The 25,411-nt window shown below is 39.0% G+C and overlaps 1 protein-coding gene across 11 annotated transcripts in view; it reads right to left on the reverse strand.

The window, feature by feature from the left end:
* Positions 1-25,411, reverse strand: part of LOC129725427 (fat-like cadherin-related tumor suppressor homolog) — a 682,871-nt gene that overhangs the window by 278,807 nt on the left and 378,653 nt on the right. For all 11 annotated transcript variants that reach the window (XM_055681264.1, XM_055681263.1, XM_055681262.1 and 8 more), the window contains 2 exons: positions 20,895-21,782; positions 6,425-9,017 (listed from right to left, as the gene is read on the reverse strand). In XM_055681264.1, the coding sequence (XP_055537239.1) occupies positions 6,425-9,017; positions 20,895-21,743 (3,442 nt within the window). In that variant the 5' untranslated portion in view covers positions 21,744-21,782. The remainder of the gene's footprint in view (positions 1-6,424; positions 9,018-20,894; positions 21,783-25,411) is intronic.

Genomic DNA, 25,411 nt, shown 5'->3' on the forward strand with positions numbered 1-25,411 from the left:
CAACATCCTCGACTGTTGGCTTGTGTACATCGCTTTAACTCTAAATAGATTTATATTGAGTGGTATTCGGTCATTTTCAGCAGATTTTCTGGCATCAATCTGACACCGGAAATACCCATATTGTGAGGTATTTAGTTAATTAGGTTGTTTTTCAAAAATTAAAGTGGTCGTTTTTAAATTCAAAATGGTGTCCAGGGTCAATGTTTGGTTTCTGTGCATTATCACGTTTACGGAAATATCCATATTGAGTATTATTCGGCCATTTCCCACTGTTGCCTAGAAGTTGCCATTTAGCAATTCAAAATGGTGCCTGAGGACAATTGTTAGCTCCTTACATCATTCTGGTTCCAGAGATACTCATATTGGATAGTATTTTAGGCTGTTTTTCACAAACCGGAAGTCGCCATCTTGTATTTCAAAACGGTATTTAGGATACTGGTTAAAGAAAAACTCATATTGGGTGATTTCTTTTTTTTATTTTTTTTTATTTTTTTTTAAGGGGGGATTTGTTAGTAGCTTAAGTATTTATGATAAATATTAGCAAATAATGAGTATGTGTGTCCAATCACAAATGGTGACTTCTCAACACTGTTAGAAATTTGAAATTTTAATTGTTAGGATTTGTTTGCTTTCGCAATAAGGACTTATCATTCGTAGGGATTTAAACCTACTTGTCAGAAAAGGGGAAGTAAACTTACAACTAACTTAATTGCTAACTTATTGGCTATAAAGAGAGCTTATCGTAGCAATTGAGGATTGCAACGATTTTTGTCGAAAATTGTTAATAATTTTATTTGACATAGCTTCTAATGGTTCAACACCAGTAAGTCTATGTAATTCGAGTGCACCAAACCAAGGAGGACGCTTCAAAATCATTTTCAGAATTTTATTCTGAATCCTTTGGAGCGTTTTCTTCCTTGTTGAACAGCAACTTGACCAGATCGGTACAGCATAAAGCATTGCTGGTCTAAAAATTTGTTTGTAAATCAAAAGTTTGTTTTTTAAATTCCTGTTAATGAGAGGATATAAACATCTCGTATATTTGATGCACTTGGCTTGTATACTCTCAATGTGCTCTTTGAAAATAAGTTTTTTATCATAAATTAGTCCCAAGTACTTAACCTTGTCGGACCAACTTAAAATAACCCCATTCATCTTGACAACGTGATTATTGTTTGGCTTGAGGAAAGACGCCCTAGGCTTATGCGGAAAAATTATCATTTGAGTTTTAGAAGCATTGGGAGAGATTTTCCACTTTTGCAAGTAGGAAGAAAAAATATCTAAACTTTTCTGCAATCGACTGCATATGACACGAAGACTTTTTCCTTTTACGGAAATGCTTGTGTCATCGCAGAACAATGACTTTGTGCATCCTGGAGGCAAATCAGGAAGATCTGAAGTGAATATGTTGTACAGGACTGGACCCAAGACTGAACCTTGAGGTACACCTGCTCTGACAGGAAATCTATCAGATTTTGAATTCTGATAGACAACCTGCAGAGTTCGATCAGTAAGATAATTTTTTAAAATTTTGATAAGGAAAATCGGAAAATTAAAAGTTTGCAATTTCGCAATCAAACCTTTATGCCAAACACTGTCGAATGCTTTTTCTATGTCTAAAAGAGCAGCTCCAGTGGAATAACCTTCAGATTTGTTAGCTCGTATCATATTAGTAACTCTGAGCAATTGATGAGTAGTGGAATGCCCATGGCGAAATCCAAACTGTTCATTTGCAAAAATTGAATTTTCGTTGATGTGTGACATCATTCTGTTAAGAATAATTCTCTCAAACAGTTTACTTATTGAAGAAAGCAAACTGATTGGTCGGTAACTTGAAACTTCAGCTGGATTCTTATCCGGCTTTAAAATTGGAGTAATTTTTGCATTTTTCCATAATTTGGGAAAATATGCAATTTTGAAGCAGCAATTGAAAATTTTCACTAAAAATTCCATTGTGCTCTCAGGGAGATGTTTGATTAGTATATTAAAGATTCCATCGTCACCAGGTGCTTTCATATTTTTGAAATTTTTAATAATTGATTTAATCTCATTCAAGTTAGTTTCAATTATTTCTGCAGGTAAAAAATTCTGGGAAAAAATTAAATCAAATTGACGTGTGACTTCATTTTCAATTGGACTCACAAAATTCAAATTTGAGTTATGAACACTCTCAAACTGCTGAGCAAGTCTTTGAGCCTTTTGTTCATTGGATACAAGAAAACGTTCACCATCTTTTAAAACTGAAATAGGCTTTGAAGGTTTCTTAAGAATCTTCGACAGCTTCCAAAATGGTTTTGAATATGGTTTCAATTTTTCAACTTTAGTCTCAAAATTTTGATTTCTCAGAAGAGTAAATCTATGTTTAATCTCTTTCTGTAAATCTTTATAAATAGTTTTAAAAACAGGGTCACGAGAACGTTGATATTGACGTCTGCGGACATTTTTCAAACGAATTAGAAGTTGAAGATTTTCGTCAATTATTGATGAATCAAATTTCACTTGAGCCTTTGGAACAGAATAATTCCTGGCATCAACAATTGCACATTTTAATGCTTCCAAAGCGGAATCAATATTCACTTCGTTTTGCAAATCAAGCTCATTATTGAACATATTGGGTGATATTTGGTCACTTTAGACTGTTTTTCAGAAGCCGAAAGTCGTCATTTTGGACTTTAAAATTGCCTGTGAAATCAATTTCTGTCATCTGGGCGTAATTCTGGTTCCGAAAACATTCATATTGAAAGGTATTTGGTCATTTCCGGCTGTTTGCCAGACACCGGAAGTCACCATCTTGAAATTCAAGACTGTGTCTGTGATCAATTTTTAGCTTCTGTGCATCTTTCTGGTTCCAGAAATACTCATATTTAATGGGAATCGTCCATTTCAGGCTGTTTTCCAGAAACTGGAAGTTGCCATCCCACAACTCAAAATGTTGTCTGAAGTCGATTTGTGGCTCCAGTGCATCATTACGGTTCCGGAAATACCCATATTGGGTGGTATTTGGTCGTTTGCGCTGTTTTTCCGACACCGGAAGTCGCCATTTTGGATTTCATAATGGCATTTGGAGTCAATTTCTGGATTTTGAACGGCATACTGGTTGAAGAAAAACTCATATTGGGTGGTATTTGGTCATTTTCAGCTGTTTTCAGAAACCGGAAGTCGCCATCTTAGAATTTAAAATGCTATCTGTGGTTGATTTTAGCTCCTGTGTATTCTTCTAGATCCGGATATTATTATATTGGATGGAAATCGGCCATTTTTGGCTGTTTTCCAGAAACCGGAAGTTGCCATCTTACAATCCAAAATGTTGTCTGAGGTCGATTATGGAACATATTTGTTACCACTAAAAACATTCACCTGCCAATATGGTTCCATTTAGTTGATTAGTTCGCGAGATGTGCAGAAACTTGTGAAGAAACATGAACTTCCAGAAGAGGGAGGGGCGTCGAACCATTATGGACAAATTTGTTACCTCTAAAAACACCAAACCAAATTTGGTTGTATTTTCTTGATTGGTTCTTGAACTGTGCGAAATTTGTGTTAAATTTTAATGGGACTCCTCCCTTATAGAAGAGGGATTCGGGTGTCAAACCATTATGTACATATTTTTTACCACTAAAAACATTTACCTGCCAAATTTTGTTCCATTTGGTTGATTAGTTCTCGAGATGTGCACAAATTTGTGTTTCATCTAACTATTATGGACATATTAGTTACCCCTTAAAACATCCACATGCCAAATTCGGTTTCATTTGCTTGGTTTGTTCCTGAGTTGTGCCGAAATTTATGTTTCATTTGTGCGGGACCCCTCCCTCCTAGAAGAGAGAGGGGTCTCAAACTATCATAGGAACCTTTATTGGCACCAAAAACCCCTACATACAAATTTTCACGTCGATCGGTTCGGTAGTTTACGAGCCTATATGGATCAGACAGACAGACAGACCGGACTGCATTTTTATATGTATAGATTACAACATCAATATTTTAGAACCTAAAGAGTGAATATACATTTATTGGATTGAAGCGTTCATGTAAATCTGTTTTTACAAATAAAAAATTGAATGAGAAAGGCTGGGTCTGACCGCTAGGTGGATTAATTTAGGTTTTTTACCATGTGTACTTTTTAGAAGGAAAAAAGCATTCTCTACAACTTTCCCGAAAACACTAAACTGGCCAAACAAACCGTTTTGGTTCTAGAAATATTTTTTTATTTTTAACTGGCACTCAAGCAATAATTATACTTACAAAGCCAAAACGGTTCGTTTTATCGATGTGTTGTCTTCGGCTAAGTTGTAGATAATAATTAATAATAATCTAGATGACAACACTAACGAAGCAATTAGCTAAAAATAACTTAGTGGCTATGAAAATATTAAAAATGACATCTGGGGTTGATTTACGGCTTCTGGTCATTGTCCTGCTTCCGGAAATACTCCAATTGAATGGTATTCGGACATTCGTTTGGGATAAAAAATGAAACTGTGCATCTTCCCGATTATGAAAAGTACCCATATCGGTTGTTTCTGGGAAACCGGAAGATACTGCCTTGAACTTATGAGCCAGTTCGCAAGAGGCGCAATCGCATGTTGTTTTGATGTTCTTCGATTGGGCTGAAATTTTCAGCGTTTGTTTGTGTATTCAAGGTAGAAAGTTTTGCAAAATTTCAATTTTTTTCATTAAGGTTAAGTGGGGTAAAACGGCCCTTGAAAATGATATGTCCAAAAACAAAGTGCAATAACTCCTGCTATACTTGATGGATTTTTCCAAAAAATTGTGGTAATATTCTGCACTAAGAGTACCTCAAAACGCATGGTCACAATATATGGCAAAGAGGTAAATTGACGAAAAAACGCATTTTTCTTTTAAAAATTGTAAATTTTCAGGGTCATCCTAGTCTTCTCAACATCGCTAGAAAAATATCTGAATATGGCGTTTTGTAGAGCAACTCAAGAGCTTAAATGTCATGTATAAGTCAAGTGTGCCAAATGGGGTAAAACGGCCCTAGAAGGTTTTTTTTCAAAAAACCGTCAAAATCACTAAACCACTGTTGTTCCTGCTAGACTTAGTAGATTTTATTGAAAATTTGGATTATCACTGCACCTTACAAGAACTACCTACTTTACCAGAAGATACGTAACTTTGCATGGCCATTTTTCGTTTTGGCGTGATGGTTATCATATAGATGAATTCTTTACCGGTTTTCTAGACTATTGGCTTTCTAGGAGGAATACTTTCATATCTATTTATGAATTCATCTCAAAACGTATATCATCTATGAATCAACTCTAATCAGCTACCAAACTACCCCTTAACACATGCGATGCGGTACAAATGCAAAATATACAAAGTTCTGCTCTAAAAAACCAGAAAGAAAAATTCTGCATATGACATAATAGAATAACTTGAACGTTTTTTCGATATGATTCAATTGAATCTAAAAGCTCAACAGAATACACTGTTGTGCTCTTTAACACGCTTAGACGGTATGTTATTTTATCGCAGTTCAATCCTTCCATGTGTCGGTATGTTACTTCAGTGAATGTTTTCATTAAAATTCTCTACAGATTATACAAAGTCTCAGCTAATTTATACATTGATCCGGATAGCTGAAATCGAAAATACCAGCCTAACAACCGGCACACAACAATTCCGATTAAGGTAAAGTACTGCCCTATAAAGAGGCAAAACGGGAAATTTCTATAATTCCATTCAACTCTAGTGCCAGTTTCGACAGCGGGTGTGCTTTTGTCTGATACGGATTCCATATCCTGACGACACACTGAGGGACTTATATCATCCTCCCCGGGGACCCACACATATAGGTTAGGTGTGCGAGCAAATGTATGCATACTATGCAAATCATTTTGATATTAAAACTATAATATGCGTATGCATTATTCATTCTCCAATTTTACTGATTTGCAAAAGCGTCCGACTAGTTTTGTCACTCGAAATAGTCTCTTTGCGGAGAACAATCCCGGCAGCAGGATGCTCCTGTCCCAACGCTGATGTATCCTTTATGTAACTGAAAATGTATCGGTGGACGGTTCCAATTACCCTTTGTCATCTGGTCATCAACCGGCAGCTTAAAAGGTACAATTATCGGCGGATACATCTGTTTAGGTCAGATGAGCTGCCAGTCCTCAGTTTGTTCTGACCAATAGCAGTGAATCGATATCATTGAACTATTGTTATTGCTTTGGCTGGTGAGTTTAATGACATTATTGTTTAAAAAACAAAAAAAAACAAGCTATTGAAATCCAAAAAGCAATTCGAATACAACATCTGATTACGGTGCTCTCTCTATCATTGATTTATAATAACAACATCCAGATATAAATTAGTTTTCGATTTTATCAAAATTGTGTTTGTTTCATCATCATTGAAATTAATTCAACTGCAAATTATAAACTAGCCAACCTACCTTCGTTATCGATGGCGAAAATCCCCAGCCCATCGCCACCTTTAATCGAGTAGCTGACGCGGGAGTCCGGCCCCGGTGGATCCAGATCTTTGGCAACCACTTGCATGACGTGCGCTCCCGGCGGTTTGTTCTCCGTAATCGATCCCGTTAGCACAAAATCTTCGAACTGTGGCGCGTAACGATTCTCATTCACATCGATCACTTCCACGATCACCGATGTTTCGGAGGACAACGAGGGCATCCCTCGATCGATAGCCTTCACGGTTAAACTGTGTATTTGACGCTCTTCGAAGTCAAGCATTTTTGCCGTCCGTATCGTTCCGGACTGCTTATCAATTTTGAACGAACCTTCACCATCACCATTCTCACTAAAACTGTACTGAATTTCACTACTTGAACCACTGTCTAAGTCGATCGCGGTAACGACCGTCACGACTGTGCCCTTGGGCACATCTTCTCGAATCCTTACATTTAAGTTTTGAATGTTGAATTCCGGTGCGTTATCGTTGATGTCATCCACAGTGACCCGCACCAAGGCTTCTGAATACAGCGCTGGAGTACTCTGATCGCCTCCACCATCCGTTGCACGGATTCGCAGTTCGTATATCTCTTGGCGTTCGCGGTCAAGCGGGGCGATCACGGAGAGAACACCCGTTTCGGGATCAACTCGGAAGTCTTTGGTGTCGGTGATCAGACTGTACGTGATTTTAGCATTATTTCCCAGATCAGCGTCGGTGGCGTTCACTCGGAAGATTATGGTGCCATTCAGAGCATTTTCAGTAACGCGGAAGCTGGCTAGGGATTTTTCAAAGCGTGGTACGTTGTCGTTCTCATCCAACACCGTGATCGGAAGCACCTTGGAAATGGATTTCTGAGGCTTTCCCAAATCATAAACCGTAATATTCAAGAGGTATTCATCGCGGCGTTCACGATCCAAATATCCGATAATCTTGAGCTCACCATTATCCGGATCCAAGCGGAACACAGAATCATCATCGCCTCCAGATATTCCAAAAACTAGCTTTCCATTGTAGCCCAGATCACGATCTCTTGCTTTAATCCAAGTAATTGTCGTACCCAGTGGAACCGATTCGTTCACCTTCACTTCCAGTGGAAGATCCACAAACTCTGGCGCGTGAACGTTTTCACCATACCGACTGGGCATCATAGCAAAGTCATCCCCATTACTGACGTCCCTACCGGGCATGTTGTTTCTTTCGGCGGAAGCCTGAATGTCAACCAGTCTCTGTCTCACTCCCGTTTCTCGACAATCAAACGTCGCACCGTCCTCCGCCTTCAGATTGCCACCCAAGTTCCGCTTGTTTCGTATCAAATTTATCTGTATTTTTGCCGTGTCGGCAAAATGCGTTCCATCCGTAGCCGTCACATTCACCTCCCGGAACTCTACCCCAACATCATTCAAATCACAACCAACGGAGATGATTCCCGTTCCGGGGTCTAAATTGAAACACCCATCCTCGTTCCCGGAAACCATCCGATAGGTAATTACGCTACCGTAGTCGAAGTCCAGTGCCGACAGCGTGAATATCTCGGTCCCGATTGGAGTGTATCTCGGAATTCGTCCCACACAGTCGATTCGCTCGAACTGTGGTCGATTGTCGTTTACGTCGCGCAACTTTATGATCAGCTGCATCTCGGTTTGCCGTCGATAGGGAAGACCCCAATCGGATGCTCGTACTCGTAGTATGTACTTTCGTCTCATGCTTTCGTAGTCCAGCAGTTTCGAGGTGCGCACAATGCCGGAAAAGTGATCGATATCGAACGGGACATCGTTCAGGTTCGCTATACTATAGGATATGTATGCATTCTCTCCCAGGTCTTTATCACGGGCCATCACCTTGGTAACCGTCGTTCCGGCGGGTTCATTTTCGTCGACCCATATTGTCATGTTGTTGGTTTCGAATATCGGATCATTATCGTTGGTGTCTTGGACGTTGATCTTAACCTTAGCTGAGGACTGCTTTCGCGTTCCAGTGTTGCCTTGATCGATAGCCGAAACGGTCAGTGTATAGAAAGCTTTCTGCTCGGCATCCAGTGGAACTGCGGTGTATAACATTCCAGTTTCTGGATTGACTCGAAACTCACCTCCCTCGTTGCCACCGACAATCTCCAGAAACACTTGCGCGTTCTTACCCTCATCCCGGTCGGTTACTTTCAGTCTTATCACAGGGGTGTTGGGAGGAGAGGTCTCTAGGACAGAAACTTCGTAAATCTCCCGGTTGAAAACCGGTGCGTTGTCGTTGCTATCCGCAAGATGCACCGGAATCACTTTGTAGCTCTGCCGTGAGGGGATCCCCCGATCTGCTGCCCTCAGCGTTAGATTGTACCCTTGAGGAGCGGTTTCTCGATCAAGCAAACGATGTACCTCGATCACAAACTCTCCCTGCCGGGCGGTGGGTTTGATTCGGAAGTGACCATCCGGATCACCGTCCACTATGTCCAGACTTCTGATCTGTCCGTGGGTTCCTTTGTCCTTATCTTCGACTCGAACAATGCCGAAGATGTTCGTGTTGGAATCCTCCAAAATGTCCGGCAGTGCCTGTACGTAAATATCCGGTGCGAATAGATTGACCTGTGGATACGAGAAGAAGAGAAAAAAAAACCTATTAGTACCATTTAGCAACGAGCAACGGCTGCCATCGTTGTACGACGATGCTTCCGATATCGAGTCGGGTGTCATCTGCCAGCCTTGTTCTGTGCATGCCAAATGAACAAAATATAAAAAATTCAAACTATGCACTATTTTCCAAGCCAGTACTTGTGGCAGCCGAGCTGAATGTTCCGCCGGAATATATCGATTGTCTCGTTGGCCTTTGAAGCGGCGCTACTGCACAGCAGCAGCTCCCGTACCAAACGGACAGAAAATTGCACTTTGGGATCTGTCGACTGGGCTATTTTGCGCTGTTTTTTGGCCAATGCAATAACCTCTGCCACTCTCCCTGTGCGTCCGTGTCCGTCGGTCTATGGCAATGCAACTGTTAGAAGAGAGAGAGCTACATATACCGCAGAATGCATCATGAATTTGCATCATGCTAAATATGTAATATGGAGCAGAATATTGTTCACCGATGCAAAAGCAGTGCTTCGGATATATGTATGTACTGCTGCAGAGAAGTGAGCGCCCAGTTAGATGAAATACTTTAAGCCCGGACTTTTAGCCGAGGTAATGGAGTTTAGGTGGAAAGCATCGGAAGGATGATTCACCTAGCGGAAATAGTAGCCTGTTTAAATTGTTTTAACCGTTCGGGCTTTCGAATTGTTTGATAGTTTTGGAGCTTTCCAATTGCTGATTTTAAAGCCACGGTTACCGGTGGTTTTTAAGTTATTTTTAATATTAATCTCAATTATTGAAACTGGAATGGCATCAATTGTAATGGACAACGCTTAGATGCAATCTTAAGGTGATAAATACTTATTTCGTACTTATTTTGTGCATAGCTTCAATTTTGTGCTTTAATTTTCCAACTCTCAACTCTATCGAAGCATTATTCCAACATAACATATGATTACATAGTTTGTACAATTTTGTACTTGAATTAGTTTTTTCATTGGATTTTCATTACTAATAATAAGTAGACACATGTCCTTTTTTTTGGAACTTCTTCAAAATCGCCCTACAATGCCCATTAGACTGGGACACATTTGTATGGGAAAAAGCGTTGCTGTAATTTTTTCGCTCCCATGCACTTTTCGTGTTCCTTATGGGTCCTGTAACAACTGTGAAACTTTTCAGAACGATCGGTGAAACGCCTGATTGGCGCCCGATTTTTAAAGTTTCCATACGATTTTATATGGGAAAATCCACTTTTTCAAAACTTATTCTCTAGAAATTTCCAGTTGGCTCCTAAAAATATAAAAATATATGATATTTGTAGGAAATTTTCCTGGGAATAATTCTTCTAAAGACTGTAAGGCGCTACAAAATTTGTAGAAAAAGTTATTCACCTTAAACGGATCGAATGTCTGACGAACGGCTCAACATTGAATTTTTCCAGCAACACTGCTGCTGCATGCTGCTGTTGCTGACTCAACAACGTGATGAGAAACAGTTTCGCGTAGAATTAGGCTTAAAAGCGTGATTTTTTGCTCATAGTATCTTCGGAGAAAATGCTTAGAATATCAATCTCTATATTGTGATAGTGTTCGTTGTGTGATTTATACCCCTAAAAGTGAGAAATCAGCTTTCTGAACACCCCTACGTAGTGAAAAACATTTTCGTGTGGGATTAAGCTTGAAGGTATGATATTTTGCTCACGTTATCTTCATTATCGGAGAGCTTGCTTAAAATAATCACTATCAAGTTTCAATGTAGATTGATTACTCCCTCTAGAAGAGGGAAATAAGCTTTCTAAACACCCACGTCGTGTGACAACTTGGGTTCTGGTGCCAATTTAATAGATCATACCCTGGTGTCTTTCAGAAAGGAGCTTGGTAGATACATAGCTACAATTTGTGCAGATACATGGCCAGCAGGTCACTACGAACTACCGTAAATGAAATCTACTGAAAAAGAGAAATAGAGAGTATTGATCTTTGGACGGGATGTTGGTTGAGCGGGCATCAAGATGGGCCGCTGAAAGATCCGAAACAACTAGAAAAGGGTAGGTTTTCGAAGTTTTTCTTTAGCTCCCCGTGTTGATTGCAAACCGCTGTCTGTTGAAAATAGAAACATCTTTGGCTCAAACTTAATTTTTTATTACTGATAATTACTGCAATTTATATTGATTGAAACATATACAAAAATTCAACAAAAAAGGTTATCACCTTTCAATATTTCTGAGGCTTTTGTTGTCTGTGGGATCCGACAACTTGTAGCAAATAATTCTGTTGATCGGGATCTTTTGTTATTTTGTTGTTGTATTCGCTGACAAGCTTCACAGCCCTTTCTGCAAAATCATTCACTACTGCAATTGCCTTCACGCGTTCTTGTGCTTCCAGATAGTGTTTGTTTGATTGCCATTTTTCAGGTTTTTCTTTAAGAAAGTCTGTTGAGATTTTCATGATTTCGAAAAATCGTTTCGTTGCCTTTGTTACAAAGTTAGAAAGTGTAGAGTTTTTCTGAATGTTACCAGCCTTTACTAGGACTTTAGCATTCTCAAGTTGTTTTGCCTTCTTAGGTTTAGATTTTCCGGAAGTTTTTTGAGGCTTATTTAATGCTTTGACCATTTGCGATTTCTCATTCACGTCAACATCATCATCAAAAAAAGCCAAGCCATTGAATTGATAGTTAATATTTTAGGCAAGCTCTCCGATAATGAAGATAACGTGAGCAAAATATCATACCTTCAAGCTTAATCCCACACGAAAATGTTTTTCACTACGTAGGGGTGTTTAGAAAGCTGATTTCTCACTTTTAGGGGTATAAATCACACAACGAATACTATCAAAATATAGGGATTGATATTCTAAGCATTTTCTCCGAAGATACTATGAGCAAAAAATCATGCTTTTAAGCTTAATTCTAAGCGAAACTTTTTTTCATCACGTTGTTGAGTTTGCAACAGCAGCATGCTGCAGCAGTGTTGCTGGAAAAATTCAATGTTGAGCCGTTCGTCAGACATTCGATCAGTTTAAGGTGAATAACTTTTTCTACAAATTTTGTAGCGCCTTACAATCTTCAGAAGAATTATTCCCAGGAAAATTTCCTACAAATATCATGTATTGGTATATTTTTAGGAGCCAACTGGAAATTTATAGAGAATAAGTTTTGAAAAAGTGGATTTTCCCATATAAAATCGTATGCAAACTTTAAAAATCGGGCGCAAATCAGGCGTTCCACCGATCGATCTGAAAAGTTGCACAGTTTTTACAGGACCCATAAGGAATACGAAAAGTGCATGGGAGCTAATATTTATTTTTTTGTCCCACCGTAATGCCCAAGTAGGAAAGTGCAAGCAAGGGAATAAGTAGTGTAGTGTTGTAGATACGATCTTGATGTATTTTTGTTTATGTTTAGGTTGGGCAAGCGTTTATTTGTAACTATATTTTGTATGTTAAAGTTACTGTCGATTAAATGTAAATTAAGTCAAAGCGTTTAAAAAATTAAATATAGGGACTAGAATAAATAATAGAACTCCAGTGGACAATAACGAAATAAATAATTAAAAACTAATCTGTACTAAAAACTGAAAATACAACCCTGCTGATGCACCGCACGAAATCTGCTGCACTATGCACGGAGAGAGTTGCAGATAGAGATGCTGAGAGGTGGTTGAGAAGCTTGGGAGCCGGATACTGTCTTCTTGACCTGACCGGCGACGAGTAAAGACGTGATTACTGGGTGAAGACCCCACACACGAGAACCGATTCTATACGAAGGAAGGCCATTTCGTGCCATTAAAGTGAAACTTAGCACCAAAAAGTTAGTGCGCCGGTTAAGAAAAACAAGTCAGGTACGACCGAGGAACGCCGAAAAATTGCGTATTAGATATTAACCCAAGCTTTTCTCTCTACAAAAACCCACCAGGACCCCGTTAACATAGTCTGGCTGAATCCAGGCGGAAAAGCCACCGACCGGACCCCCGGTTTGACTCAGCTTGTGAGGTCGTAGTTATCCTGGACAGGAACTACGACGGGCTGTTGTCCCCTCCACCAACGGCATCGCGGCGACCATCGCACCGAGCACCGTGTAGAGCAGCAGCGGTACCGCTAAAGCAACCAGCGCAGGCCACGTGCCTCCCCCACATTCGGACAAGCAGAGTGAGTGGTTGTATAAAATAAAAACTAGTAAAAATGTAAGTGAGTTGAATTCTTGATTCCGAAGTAGACCCGGAGCCGACCCTGAGGACCTTCGAGTCTCTCACGGCCGACAGGGAGTAAAGAAAAGAGGTCTTGGGAACCCAACCCCAAACAGTCCCCAGAGGAACGACCAGGGACTAGGGGCTTTGGCAAAAGCCCTTCAGGCTGAGCAGTAACACGTTAAAGATGAAAATTTTGTCCTTGTGTGTAACTTCTGTGTAATTTTTATAGAAAAATAAAAAATAAAAGGTGAGTTTTTTGAGAAATTTAATTTATAATCATAATTTTTCCCCTTTGCCTCAAGGAATATATTTTCTCTGGAAGGGCATAAATTATTGTTTACAACTTTGTTGAAGACATTATACGTTCTAACCTTAATTTTTTTCTGGAAAATTAAAATTTGTTTGTTGCTTATTTGTCATTGATCGGACAGTCATCAATGTTTAGCTAATCATTTGTAATTTTTATAAAAATAGAAAGCTTTTTAAAATAAGAGCTTTTTTAAATTTCTAGTTTGTAATTTTTTCAAATATTTGTTAATAAATAAATTTTCTTATGAGTATATATTTAAAATATATATATATATATCATAAACAACTTTGCCGAAGATATTCACATCGACTCTAAAAATACTTATTACCATCAGAATTGCCCTTGAAAAGAGAGAAAATTTAATTTTCTCTCTCAACCATGCGAGTTTAAGATTTGGTAAAATAACTTTTTTATCACGCTGTCATTTGATTCTTATTCCTGAAAAACTAGTAATAATAGCTTCTAGTTTTTTTTAATACACAACAAAACGAATTGTTACTTTTGAGCAACTGTTGATTAGTTTTTGTGTCTTATGACCGCGCATTAGACAGAGGAAGCACTGGCAACATGGCTTAGGTTGTCACGTGTAAGTTGTCTGCTTAGTAGAAGGTTGCATTAAAGTAGTTTTTCACATATTTTTCGAGGCTAAATGCTGAGATTTCGCGTGAACAGTTACTACAAGATGTGGAGGCTCTCGAATATGCAACGAATTCAATGGATTCAGTAAGAGAATTGTTTCAAATTTGTTATCTGTTGACATTCGAGCAAAATCCCAATGAAAAAAATTTTCAAGGCCCTATTTTACCGTTTCACTGGTAGTGTAGGAGTAGACTTTGCAGTGTGAATCGCAATGTCGGGATTTATTCTAGAGTTTTTTCAATTGATTTTCATACATTCTGTATACGTTTACTTATAAAGATAAGTGACATTTTCCTACGCACACTGGCAAACGTGTATAGCCGTGCAGAGTTGCTTTCGTTTCTCTAAAACTGGATAGGGCAACGATTTATTTTTGTCTTTCCCAATAAACGTTTTAAGAAAATTAGCGGATCTTTCTGATAAACAGTATGGAATTGGGAGCTCGTAGCCTCAAGGCTACAAAATAACCATGATTTGAATCTTAGTAGCAGCAGACCGTTTGATGTCTGAGGGGTTTTTACGCATGAGTATACTTCTCAGGCTCCCTCCTAACCCCCTCCTAACCCCCTCCTAACCCCCTACTTGTCCCATTTCTCATTACGAAGGGAGCAACTAGGAAACGTGCTCAAGCTCAAGGATTGTATCATAACAGTATGTTCAATCCAAATGTTTTTAGATTGATTGTTTTCTTGAACGTTATAAATATTTTGGTTCTTATTTCGGCACTTATTTTATGATTTTGGATGCCTAGGTGTAAGTTATGTTTGTCGGTGTGATAATTACCGGAGTTGTTTGCAAAATCATGAAAAGTGAATATAGAATTCCTAGATTGGCCTGACTTTTGTACTATCAAACAGGTCTAAATGAGTCTTTTTCACGATTAACGAGATAAAGCTCAGGGAGCAACAAATTTAGCGAAGAAGTTTACAAATCGTGATGTTATTTCAAGAAGCATATGCAGGTTTTGAAAACATAGAAGATGGATAACTGGGGAGGAATGTTATTGCTTTTTAAGTAACATTTGTTACAAAATGAAGATTCTGTAATTGCTTGTAAAAATTGCAAGTGAAAAATTTGCGTGCAGTTTTAATTTTTTGACATAGAACTACGTCTCTAAAAAATAAAAAATTATAAACCGAAAAATGGAAAAATATGTCCAATTTCAAATACTTCGGGTATTTTTCAATGGATTTTCTTCGGTCTTGCAGTAATCAATTGAAATATCATCTATCAATCAGCCCAAATGCAGAAAATTGTGATTTGTATATTCAAACTATTGTACTATTGAGTTTTCAAACCTTGTTGAAACGCAGATTTCGACATCTGATTGGTTGCTTAGTGCTTGCCTTAGCACGGCCAACAACATTATATATCTAGTAAACTGACAATGCACTCTTTGAGCTACATAAGAGCCAGTCTCTACTCAAACTGGTCATTTTACTAGTAGATGGCGACTAGGCCGGTCCCAATTAAGTAGCAGTGGGTAGTAACAGCGGTAATGGCAGTATCGTCAGCGGTATGTGCAGTAGCACTTCCTTTAGTAAAAAGCCGCATTTGTGCGCTAGCGGCTCATCAGCGGTGGGTGCATCAGTGCCGTTTTTTGGCAAACACACGAACGTTAATGGGATGCTGGCAATCGTAATCTGCCGGCCGTGTTTAATTGCGTTCTGATCGAAAAGTTTCAATAATGTCTGAAAAAGAGAATGTTCCAGGTAAAAATGGTATGTCTCTTTTCGACACTTTTTTTATGAATTTCTGAATTCAGTCTCGGAACTTTCATAAATTTCATCAAATTTCAGATTCATTTGATCAAATTTCAGATTGCGTGTTACGAGCACGCCGTCGCTCTCTGGCTGTGAACAGACAAACGAAGTAGTAGTATGTTAGTTCAAATGGGATCCACATCTTTCAGTTATCTCAGACTTTTTTAGGAATAAGTGTTTCAGATAGACAACATAGTTGTCTAAAACTCTTCTGAACAAACCAAAATGGATTTTTTTTTTATGAAAAATAAATTTTTGCAACAATAATCATTTCTGTGTATTCGTTGAAGTACGGTCATGACAATATTAGAGAAATGTTCAAACAATCATCTCTTGGCATTTTTTTTTCTATCTCTTGTCATTGTCTAGATAACGTTTGCGGTGAAAAATTGACAAAAATTGCCGATTTTTCATGGGTTTACCTTTAATCGCACTGACGAAACTACTCATGCATCATCAATCATAGTAACCCATAAGTTAGTAAAAAAAATTTGACAGCTCTATCAGTCAAACTTTAACTGTGATGGCAAAAAAAGTGAATCTACTCCATTCAGAAGTGTGCGCGTTCAAAGAACGGTACCCCGCCGCGTCAAAAATGGACATCGTGCGGCACTTTTTGAACGCCGGGTATGCACGTTCCGGCATCTACAACATCTTGACACTATTGGACAACGATCAGAGCATCGAAAGAAAGCCCGGTTCCGGACGGTCAACGACCCTGAGCGACAAGAAGCTTCAAAGGATGCTGAAGAGGAAGACCGAGAGAAAAGTGGCCAAATCGCTGCGTGCACTTGGCCGGGAGGTCAGTGCATGCGGTAAAACAGTGAAAAAGTATCTGGAGAACATGGACATACATGTCAGGAAGCGGAGGTCCCGTCCACTGATCTCGGAGCTGCAGGCAATGACGCAGCGACAGCGCCTGAATAAAATGGTCAAGTCGATTTTCCCGGCGAATCGTGACGTGGCAGTGGTGATGGACGACGAGACCTATCACACCCTGGATGGCAACGACTGGCAAGGTACTTCGTATTTCACTTCTCCCACGAAGGAAGTGAGCCCCGAAGTGAAATTTATTTCACATACCAAGTTCCCCAAGAAGGTGCTGCTGTGGCTGACAATCATTTGATCTAGCTAAAGTTCGAAATCAAAAAGTTATTATCTTATAAAAATTCCGGAAGCTTCATGAACTCTACCGAGAAAATTTGAAACAACCAACGAAGAAGACAACAAAAATGACACTTTAGATGACGTCATGTATGAAACTGAACTGAGAATTCATATTTTTCTTCATAACTGTTCCCCATGATTCTCTATATTTTAATGGTCTTCTAAAAAATTGTGCGATTTTTATGGTGTTATATTTTCGCTATGGATTATAAAACGCTATATTAAGAAATACTAAAGTTATTTGGAAAAGTATGAATTTTCGTGCAAAAAAATGGGACAATTAAAACAATCGAAAAGACTCTATTAGACAAATGATTTTATGTTCTTTTGGAAGTAGAATAGACGTGCTTTCAGAATATCAAATGGGTATCTTCGTATTTTTGCGTACGAATGAGTAGTATACAGTTGAGGTAACACTTGAAAAATCGGTAATGGTTTAATAACTTTTTTATTTGAAACTATATCTAGATTAAATGTTCATCAGAAATATAAAACTGAGAGAACTTTGTATGTAAAACTTTTTATATATTTTTCAACATAAGAGATAGAAATTCGACATCTTCGACAAAGTTGCTAGCAAAATTATTTGCCACATTATTTGCTGTCCATCTCAGTGTTCTGAAAAAATATTTTTTTGGTGAATAAATCACTAAATCGTCTATATTGAAAGAAGCGCAATAAAATACATAGAAACTTTTCCAAATAAAGTATATCACTAAAATCAAATCTGAGGACAATATAGCTAATTTTTTCGATAACTTAAACAACGTATAGAATAAAGATTAGGTGGATTGGGACAGATGGAACTTATAACAGTTTCGAGCACTCGAGCTAAACTTCGAGAAAAAGTATTAACATCATGATTCTACTTTCCCCTTTTTACTTTATACGTTCTTGAATTTATCGAAAAAATATGCTATAACTTTGTAAGGAAAAGTCCTGGAGATGTGTGGTCTTCAACAAAAACGTGTGTTTTGTATGCCCAAATGCTTCATTAGAATAACGTTTTCTTGTAAAATGTAGCTAACAAAAGTTAAATGCAAAAAATTAATTTTTAAGTAACTTTTACAGAAAATACTCTGTAACTTTTTACCCAATAAAAATAGGAATTTTGTTTGCTCAGAAAAGATTCGTATTTTGCACGTTCTAAAACTTTGACGAATTAATCATTCCTCTATCTCTTAACACAAAAAAGTTAGTATTTTGGATATATGAAAACCTAATGTAACATGTGCTCGCCGTACTCTAATATGGGTGGATTGGGACAAATGGAACCCAAAGGAGTTTATAGTACTTCAGCTTAACTTCAAGGAAAAGTATCGACATCATGATTTCACTTGCCCCTTTTTAACCTATACGTTCTTGAAGTTATAGAAAAAATAAGCTAAAATATGATATAACTTTGTAAGGAAAAGTCCTGGAGATATATGACCTTTGAAAAAAATGTGTGTTTTGTGTGCTCTAACAATTCCTCTGAATAATCCTTTCGTGTAAAATGCAACTAACAAAAGTTAAGTACAAAAAACTAACTTTTAAGTAAATTCCATGTAATATACTTTATAGCTTTGTACCGAAAGAAGATAGGAATAAACAAATTTTAACCTGGAACATCGTTATTTTCTTTTCCAAACTAGCTGCAAATGATATTTTTCAGTAAAGAAATCATCATTTATCTTGAGCATATCGAAAAAAGCTCACTGCCAAAAGAATGTATGGATTTCAATGGTGACCAATTTCACCCCGATTTACCTCATAGTACTCTATAGAATTATTGAAATTATTTCATGAAGTAGACGATAGAAATTTCACCAATAGTCATAAAGGTTTCCTGGAGCACATACCAGCACTTGTTTTAAAATTATACTATTTCGGGAAAAATGTACACGAAGCTTGTTAATTGGAAATTGTTATAAAAATTGATCAATTTCACCCCGTTCCATGGTACTTCTACGATGTAATAATGTTTCAAGATTACTTCAAAAATTTAAAAATATACAATACACTATCATTTGTATTCAAAGATTTAACTTCTAAGCGATTATGGGCGGGGGCCTAGCGTGGTTGGTAACGTCTCCGCCAACCACGCTTGACGCCTGGGTTCGAATCCCACCGCCGACATTGGTTAGGTGTCGATGGTTGTGAGGTGGCGTGATCCACTCACAACCAACCTGCCTGGTCTGGATTCAATCCTAGCCGACACCGGGAGATTTTCTGAGGCGAAAAATCTCTGGGATCACGCCTCCCATCGCATGAGGAAGTAAAGCCGTTGGCGCCGGTCCGGTAATCAACGGGTCGTGAGTTAGGGTCCTGGGTGGAGTCGCCTCCCCGGGCGTCGGTGATTGGCACAACAACAGTGGCGGAACTAGACCGACGGTAAATAAGCGAGAATAAAAATAAACTTCTAAGCGATTCTTGATTGCAGCGGCAAACATATCCAAATAGTTATACTATCCTATCCAAGCCAGTTTGGGTAACGAGATCTTTTGTGTACGAATTTCAAATTCCCTTCGATCGTCGGATTGCTGCAATCACAGGGCGTGATTAGTCTTTAACGGCAGATAGATATCGCTCGAAAGTTGTTTTAATTTCACAAATTTCTTTCGAGTACATCAACGCTGCGCGCCTTTGTTTGTGTCTCGGGTGGGAACGTTCCGCATTTCGAAATGAAAATTGCTCCACACACTTATTGCGAACGATTGCGATTGGAATGCGCATAATTGAACACAGGACAGAGAAAATGGAAAATGGTAATTCTCGTGACATTGATACCTAGTCTATTTTTTGTTCTTCATTTATCGATTCTTGCTTCCATTCTATTGCCGGGGCAAAAGTGGCATTTAAATGGACTTGATGGTTTTTATGGATATTGGAAAATTTCCTCTAGCCGAGGAATGGGTGGGTTTGTTTGCCTAGAGAAGCGTTATGATCATTGTAAATTTAGTCGAATAAATAGAGGATTTTAGTGTTATTTGTTCACGGTATTAACGTCCAAATTAGGGTCCAAATTAGGAAATGAATTCGAGTATTACCCAAAATTTCAATTTGCATTGTGAAAATTGTGAAAATTGAAATCCCTGAATAATGACCCCAAATCGTTTCCTGAAACCGAGTCGAAACCAATGGTAAAAATACCATTTAAGGAATATGACACAGGCAAGCTATAACAAAAATTACTGTCCCGCAGTCGTAAATATTGAATATTTCGTTCTCGAGGAGAAAAAATAGCATGAATATAGTGCAACTAGCGCAATTGTGGCCGTACTCCTGGGATAACGGCGACAAGGCACACTGCTGCTGGCTGCGTATGTGTGCTCCGAGATGCTCAAAATACCGCACAATTTTCTTGCCGCGTGTCGCACACGTGAGCACAAACTATATGGAAAAGCAAAAGTTACTGTGCAACCGGTAGTAACAGTAGATGCACTGTTCCACTAACGATGCCCCTTTGAACTTTGTCTCACTTTGGTGTGCGCGTTCACGGTTCAGTGCGGTTGCTAGCGGGAACTAGAATGGCACACCGTCCCACTGTGAGAAAAGCATCCCAACGCTGAATATAAGTGAAAAGTGTCGCTGTGTGTGTCGCTGCTCATTCATATGCATAAGGTAGGGAAATTATTACAACAATCTCGGGGTCTCGCTTGGCCCCGGTGTTGCCATAAATAAAAGCAATTGAGTTGGGCGCGGAAAAATCCCTAGTTTATTGCCGTGATGTATGGTCGTTAATAAACGAATTGCGAACGGTTTTCAGTTTGGACTTGGGCTGTAGGTTGTTTATAATATCAATAAAAAATAAATTTGCTTCACATGGGACAACCCGGAAATTAACTTACCTGTCGTATTTTTATTTTTACCCTTGCCCTGCTGGCCTGATTCCGGCTGGTGGATCCGATGCCCCGGTCGTTAGCCGTCACCGTAAGCTCATGCAAGGATCGATCGGTGAATCTTAGCGGTCTGGTAAGTGTGATAACACCGGTCGTGGGATGAACCGCAAATTGTTCCGTTTCATCGAGTATGCTGTAGTAAATTTCCCCATTCAGTCCTAAATCAGCATCCTCAGCAATCACCCGGAGAATACTTTTGTGCAGCGGTGTATCCTCTGGTATTGTGACGGAATACTCGGTAGGATAGAACAGCGGGCTGAGATCGTTAGTGTCAAGCACCTTTACATCGATGATGGCGTCCGCTTCCAGCGATATTCGACTTTTGCCTTCCCGCTTGGTGGCCGTCGCTTTGACTTCCAGCCGGTAGCTGTCGCCCTTCTCCCGGTTCAGCACTACATTACTGGTACGCAATCGGATCGCGAGAAAGGCAAAATCACCCACCAGCCGCTCTTCAGCTTTGAAAAATTTATCCTTATCGCCGCTGACAATTTTGTACTTGACTTCCAGTTCGGGGGTCACGTAGATTCCCATGCGGTCTTCGTTGGGTGGTTGAACCGCGTACGTCTTACCGACGCTGTTCTCCGGGATCGATACGTTGTAAACGGGGTGGGCAAACTGGAACGCGTATTTCGATCCCGACGTTCGCTCGTCATCTTGCTGCTGCTCCGATAGGCTGGAATCAGCATTGTGCTGTGCCTGAGTGGGGTTGTCGAGAGCGCGGACTGCTACCTGCACCAGGATCAGGACGACTGTTGTGAGTAACCGCGCTCGTGACCCTCCACCCTCTCCTGGGACCATCTTCGGCTAGCGTTAGCTCATGTTAGGCCTCCGGAGCATCTGTGGGAAGAGGAGAATGGTTGTAGAAAGTTAGTGGTTGTTTGCATTGTTTTAATATATTTAATAATTAAAATATACGTTAAATTTTATTTTATCGCATATCAAAAATAGTAAAACACAGGTAAACAGTCACAGGAAGGCATAAATTAAAGTTAACTAATTTTCCCTGGTATGTAAACCTTTCATTTTTTCTCTAACCTTGAAAGCATTGATGTTAGCGCTAAAATTTTTATCATAGATGTATCTCAGCTATAATTTTTTGAAATCGATAACTAAAAATACCTATTCTGCCGACCCACTCACCGTGGGTGGTAGCCTCCGGTGATTCTTCAAATTTCACCCGGAAAAGTATCACATCATTCAAAACCCTTTTTTCAGTCGAAAGTTGCGTTTCTACCCGCTACTGAATGGCGATCGATCCCGTAGAATAAACATAAATCTTTAGAGAAAAATTGAGCGCCTAAATTGATTCCATCAGTTACTGCTACTTCTACTACCGCTGCTGCTGCTGCTGCAAAAACTTGATGGCCCGAATTGAACAATCTGCACGTCAATAATATCATCGACGGAAGGGCTGCGAGAAACCATATTTTCTCCTGTTGTTTTTTTTTTTCTACACTCAGTTGCCAAGGATACATCGGAAGCGAGGTTGCAATCACGTTCGAGACTCGAAAAGAGACGGGTCCATTCCGAGGAAGGCTGTCATGTCATGGACCAAAGGAAAACATGTTTTGGCACGGAACTGACCACTATAGATTGAATTTATTGTTGCAGAGCAGAGATTGTTTTCCGCTCGGTGCCGCCGCTGCTTGCAACAGGGACTGTTTTTCACCAGAAGCGAACCGTTATTGTGGTTCGGAGCGGTGAATTGAATATAGTTTTTGATGAGATAATAGAATAAAAGAAGGCAGGAAAAAACTTTCCCCGCTCAAATGGCAAAATGTTGCGCTTTATTCGAGCTGGAAAGACAGGAAGGCATACTGTAGAAGGATGGAAAATGTTGTTCAGTCTGGATAGCGCTTGTTCAGAGCTGTTAAGCGAAAAGTGAAGTTCACTGTGAAATCAGGAACCCGCTCACATATAATCACGCTAACTCGTCCCGGCACAGTATGGAAGGACAGTGGAGTGAGCTGAATCGAAATAAAATATATTGATTTCCATCAATTCGGCTCGCAACACATCGTACAACTCGATGTGTGAGTCGTTGCACGGGCAGGGAGAAACTATTAGTTGGAAATCAATGCGATTTCTCATGGGGAAAAAGGTTTTCTGGTGGTCAGGGTGGTAGTGTAGGGATCCCGAACAGATACTGAATGAGTCATCCGTCATCCGTATGTTTCCGAAAATGGTCCAAATGAATAGCAGTGCGGTTGAGTTATTATTTCGCAGTTTGGCCGCTCCTGTGGTTCGCAGATGCATATGTGCTACAGAGTGCCCGTATTTCCATATTTTGTCTATCCGGTCGGTTATCCAGTGAAATGAACGGAAGTGAACAAACCGGGAATGCGTGTTTCGAGTACAGACCGAGCGACCTGATTCAAAGCCTAAACCGCGAGATTCATGTTCTTTTGTAGTCGCTATTTGATGCATATATAAACCGATGTTTCGGATTTGACATTTCTACGAAGTGGCCGTACTTCAACTGGCCGTGCCAAATGGCTAGTGCGCCTAGAAGGAATGCGGAAGTAGTTATTTTTTGCTACTGTTGAATTTCAGAAGTCATCCAATATAGGGAGCGCTAAATGAAGAGTTATTGAGTGTGCTAAATTAAATTAAAGCTCGGTTTTGCCGGTTGTATGATGAATTTGATTTTTTCTCGATTTATCTATTCAACGTTTAGAAATCAGAAGATTAATTATACTTTAATTTTTAAATGGCAAATGTATTGTTTCCGCTACACCGATTGAATATCAGAAAGTGGTTTTAAATAAAATAAAGGAAAGTGTGGCTCATTGGCAGTCTGGTAAATTAATGGGAGAAACTAAAAACTTAATCTTTCGAGCGACTTTCATGTGTCAGAGAAAAATGTGTTTGCCTCAAATACAGTCAGGTTTTTTTTTACGCGAGGGATACGTACCTCGTAAAAAAACCGCGTAAAAAACAGCGTTAATTCGAAAATCCACGTAGAATAAACCGCGCTAATTCAAAAATCCGCGTAAAAAAACCGCGTTAATTAAAAAAATCCGCGTAAAAAACCGCGTGAAGTAGTCCAGAAAGAAGGGCTTTAGAAACAACCCGAGACGCTCTAGAACCAGTATTTAAAATTGTCTTCTTTGACGGTCATTCCGGATCTTTCGGTGGGCGGAGGGTATTTTTTGGAGTCTTTTACTAGATAAACACTTGATCGTTTCTGGTTCCAAACCCACGTTAGTTCGGAAATTCTTTTTGAATTAGCGCGGTATCGACTAAAAAAACCGCGTTAATTCAAAAATCCGCGTAAAAAAATCGCGTTAATTCAAAAATCCGCGTAAAAACGCGTTAATTAAAAAATCCGCGTAAAAAAACCTCGTGAAAAAAATCCGCGTATAGAAAACCGCGTAAAAAAAACCTGACTGTAGGTTTAATTTGTATCAAGATACAAACAGTTTTTATTAAGACTTAGGTACTTTTTTGCTATTGCTTAAAAGCGTCATACAATTATATTTCACGAGGCAACTGCACAAAATTTTATTTGAATCGATGATGATGATGATGATGGGAATGTGAATTAGAATGCCAATGAAAATGGCGGTGAAAATTTGTTACTTAATTCGAATGGAAATGGAAAATTTTATGGGAATAGGAAGGGCAATGTGAATAACAGTGATAATGGATGTGGGAACGGAAATGAAAATGGAAAAGGTAACGTGAACGTGACTTGCAATGGGAATGAGCATCAAAAACGAATGAAAAAGTACACTATACTGAAACTAAAGATGAGATGGGAATTGTTAAAAGAGAATACAGAGAGTAAAATGAGAAAGAGAATTGAAATGAAAATGTGATGGAAATGGGTATATAATTTAGAATAGAAGTGGAATGGGAGAATAGAAAAAAATGGGAATGCGAATGGCAATAGGAACTAAGTAAGAAAATGGGATCGTAAATCGGAAAATGTACCGAATTACCGGTACCGAATTGTGAAGTTTTACCATTCATTTATTTCAAATTTGATAGAGACGGAGTGATGACGGAGCATACATTCAAATTAACTTTCACTATAGAAAGATTCCAGAAGTCTTATCACGTTCAATCGATGTTATTTATCAGCTTCAGCAACTTTTCCAGACGTGTTTTCCTACCTTGCTCTTGGATAGAAACAACAAAAATGATTTGTGTCTGCAGGATAGCGGAAAAGGTCGTATCATTTTGAATAGTAACCTTTCTTAAAAAAACAGAAGATTTGTGTGCAAAGCCACGACCAAAAAAGAAATAACGGAAATCTGCGTAAAAAATGCAATATCATGAATGTTGATGGTCCCTAAACTAATAAACATTTCAATCATATCAGATTGTTTGATTCAAATATGCACATGAAATTATATTTTGAAAAATCCGTATCTGGGTGAATGAAATGATAGTGCTTCTCCAGTCTCTTAAGATGTGTGGGTAAATCCCGTTGCTGAAGACACTGCACATGTCTTAGTTGA

Source organism: Wyeomyia smithii, chromosome 2 (assembly GCF_029784165.1).
Source record: "Wyeomyia smithii strain HCP4-BCI-WySm-NY-G18 chromosome 2, ASM2978416v1, whole genome shotgun sequence".
NCBI lineage: Eukaryota > Metazoa > Arthropoda > Insecta > Diptera > Culicidae > Wyeomyia > Wyeomyia smithii.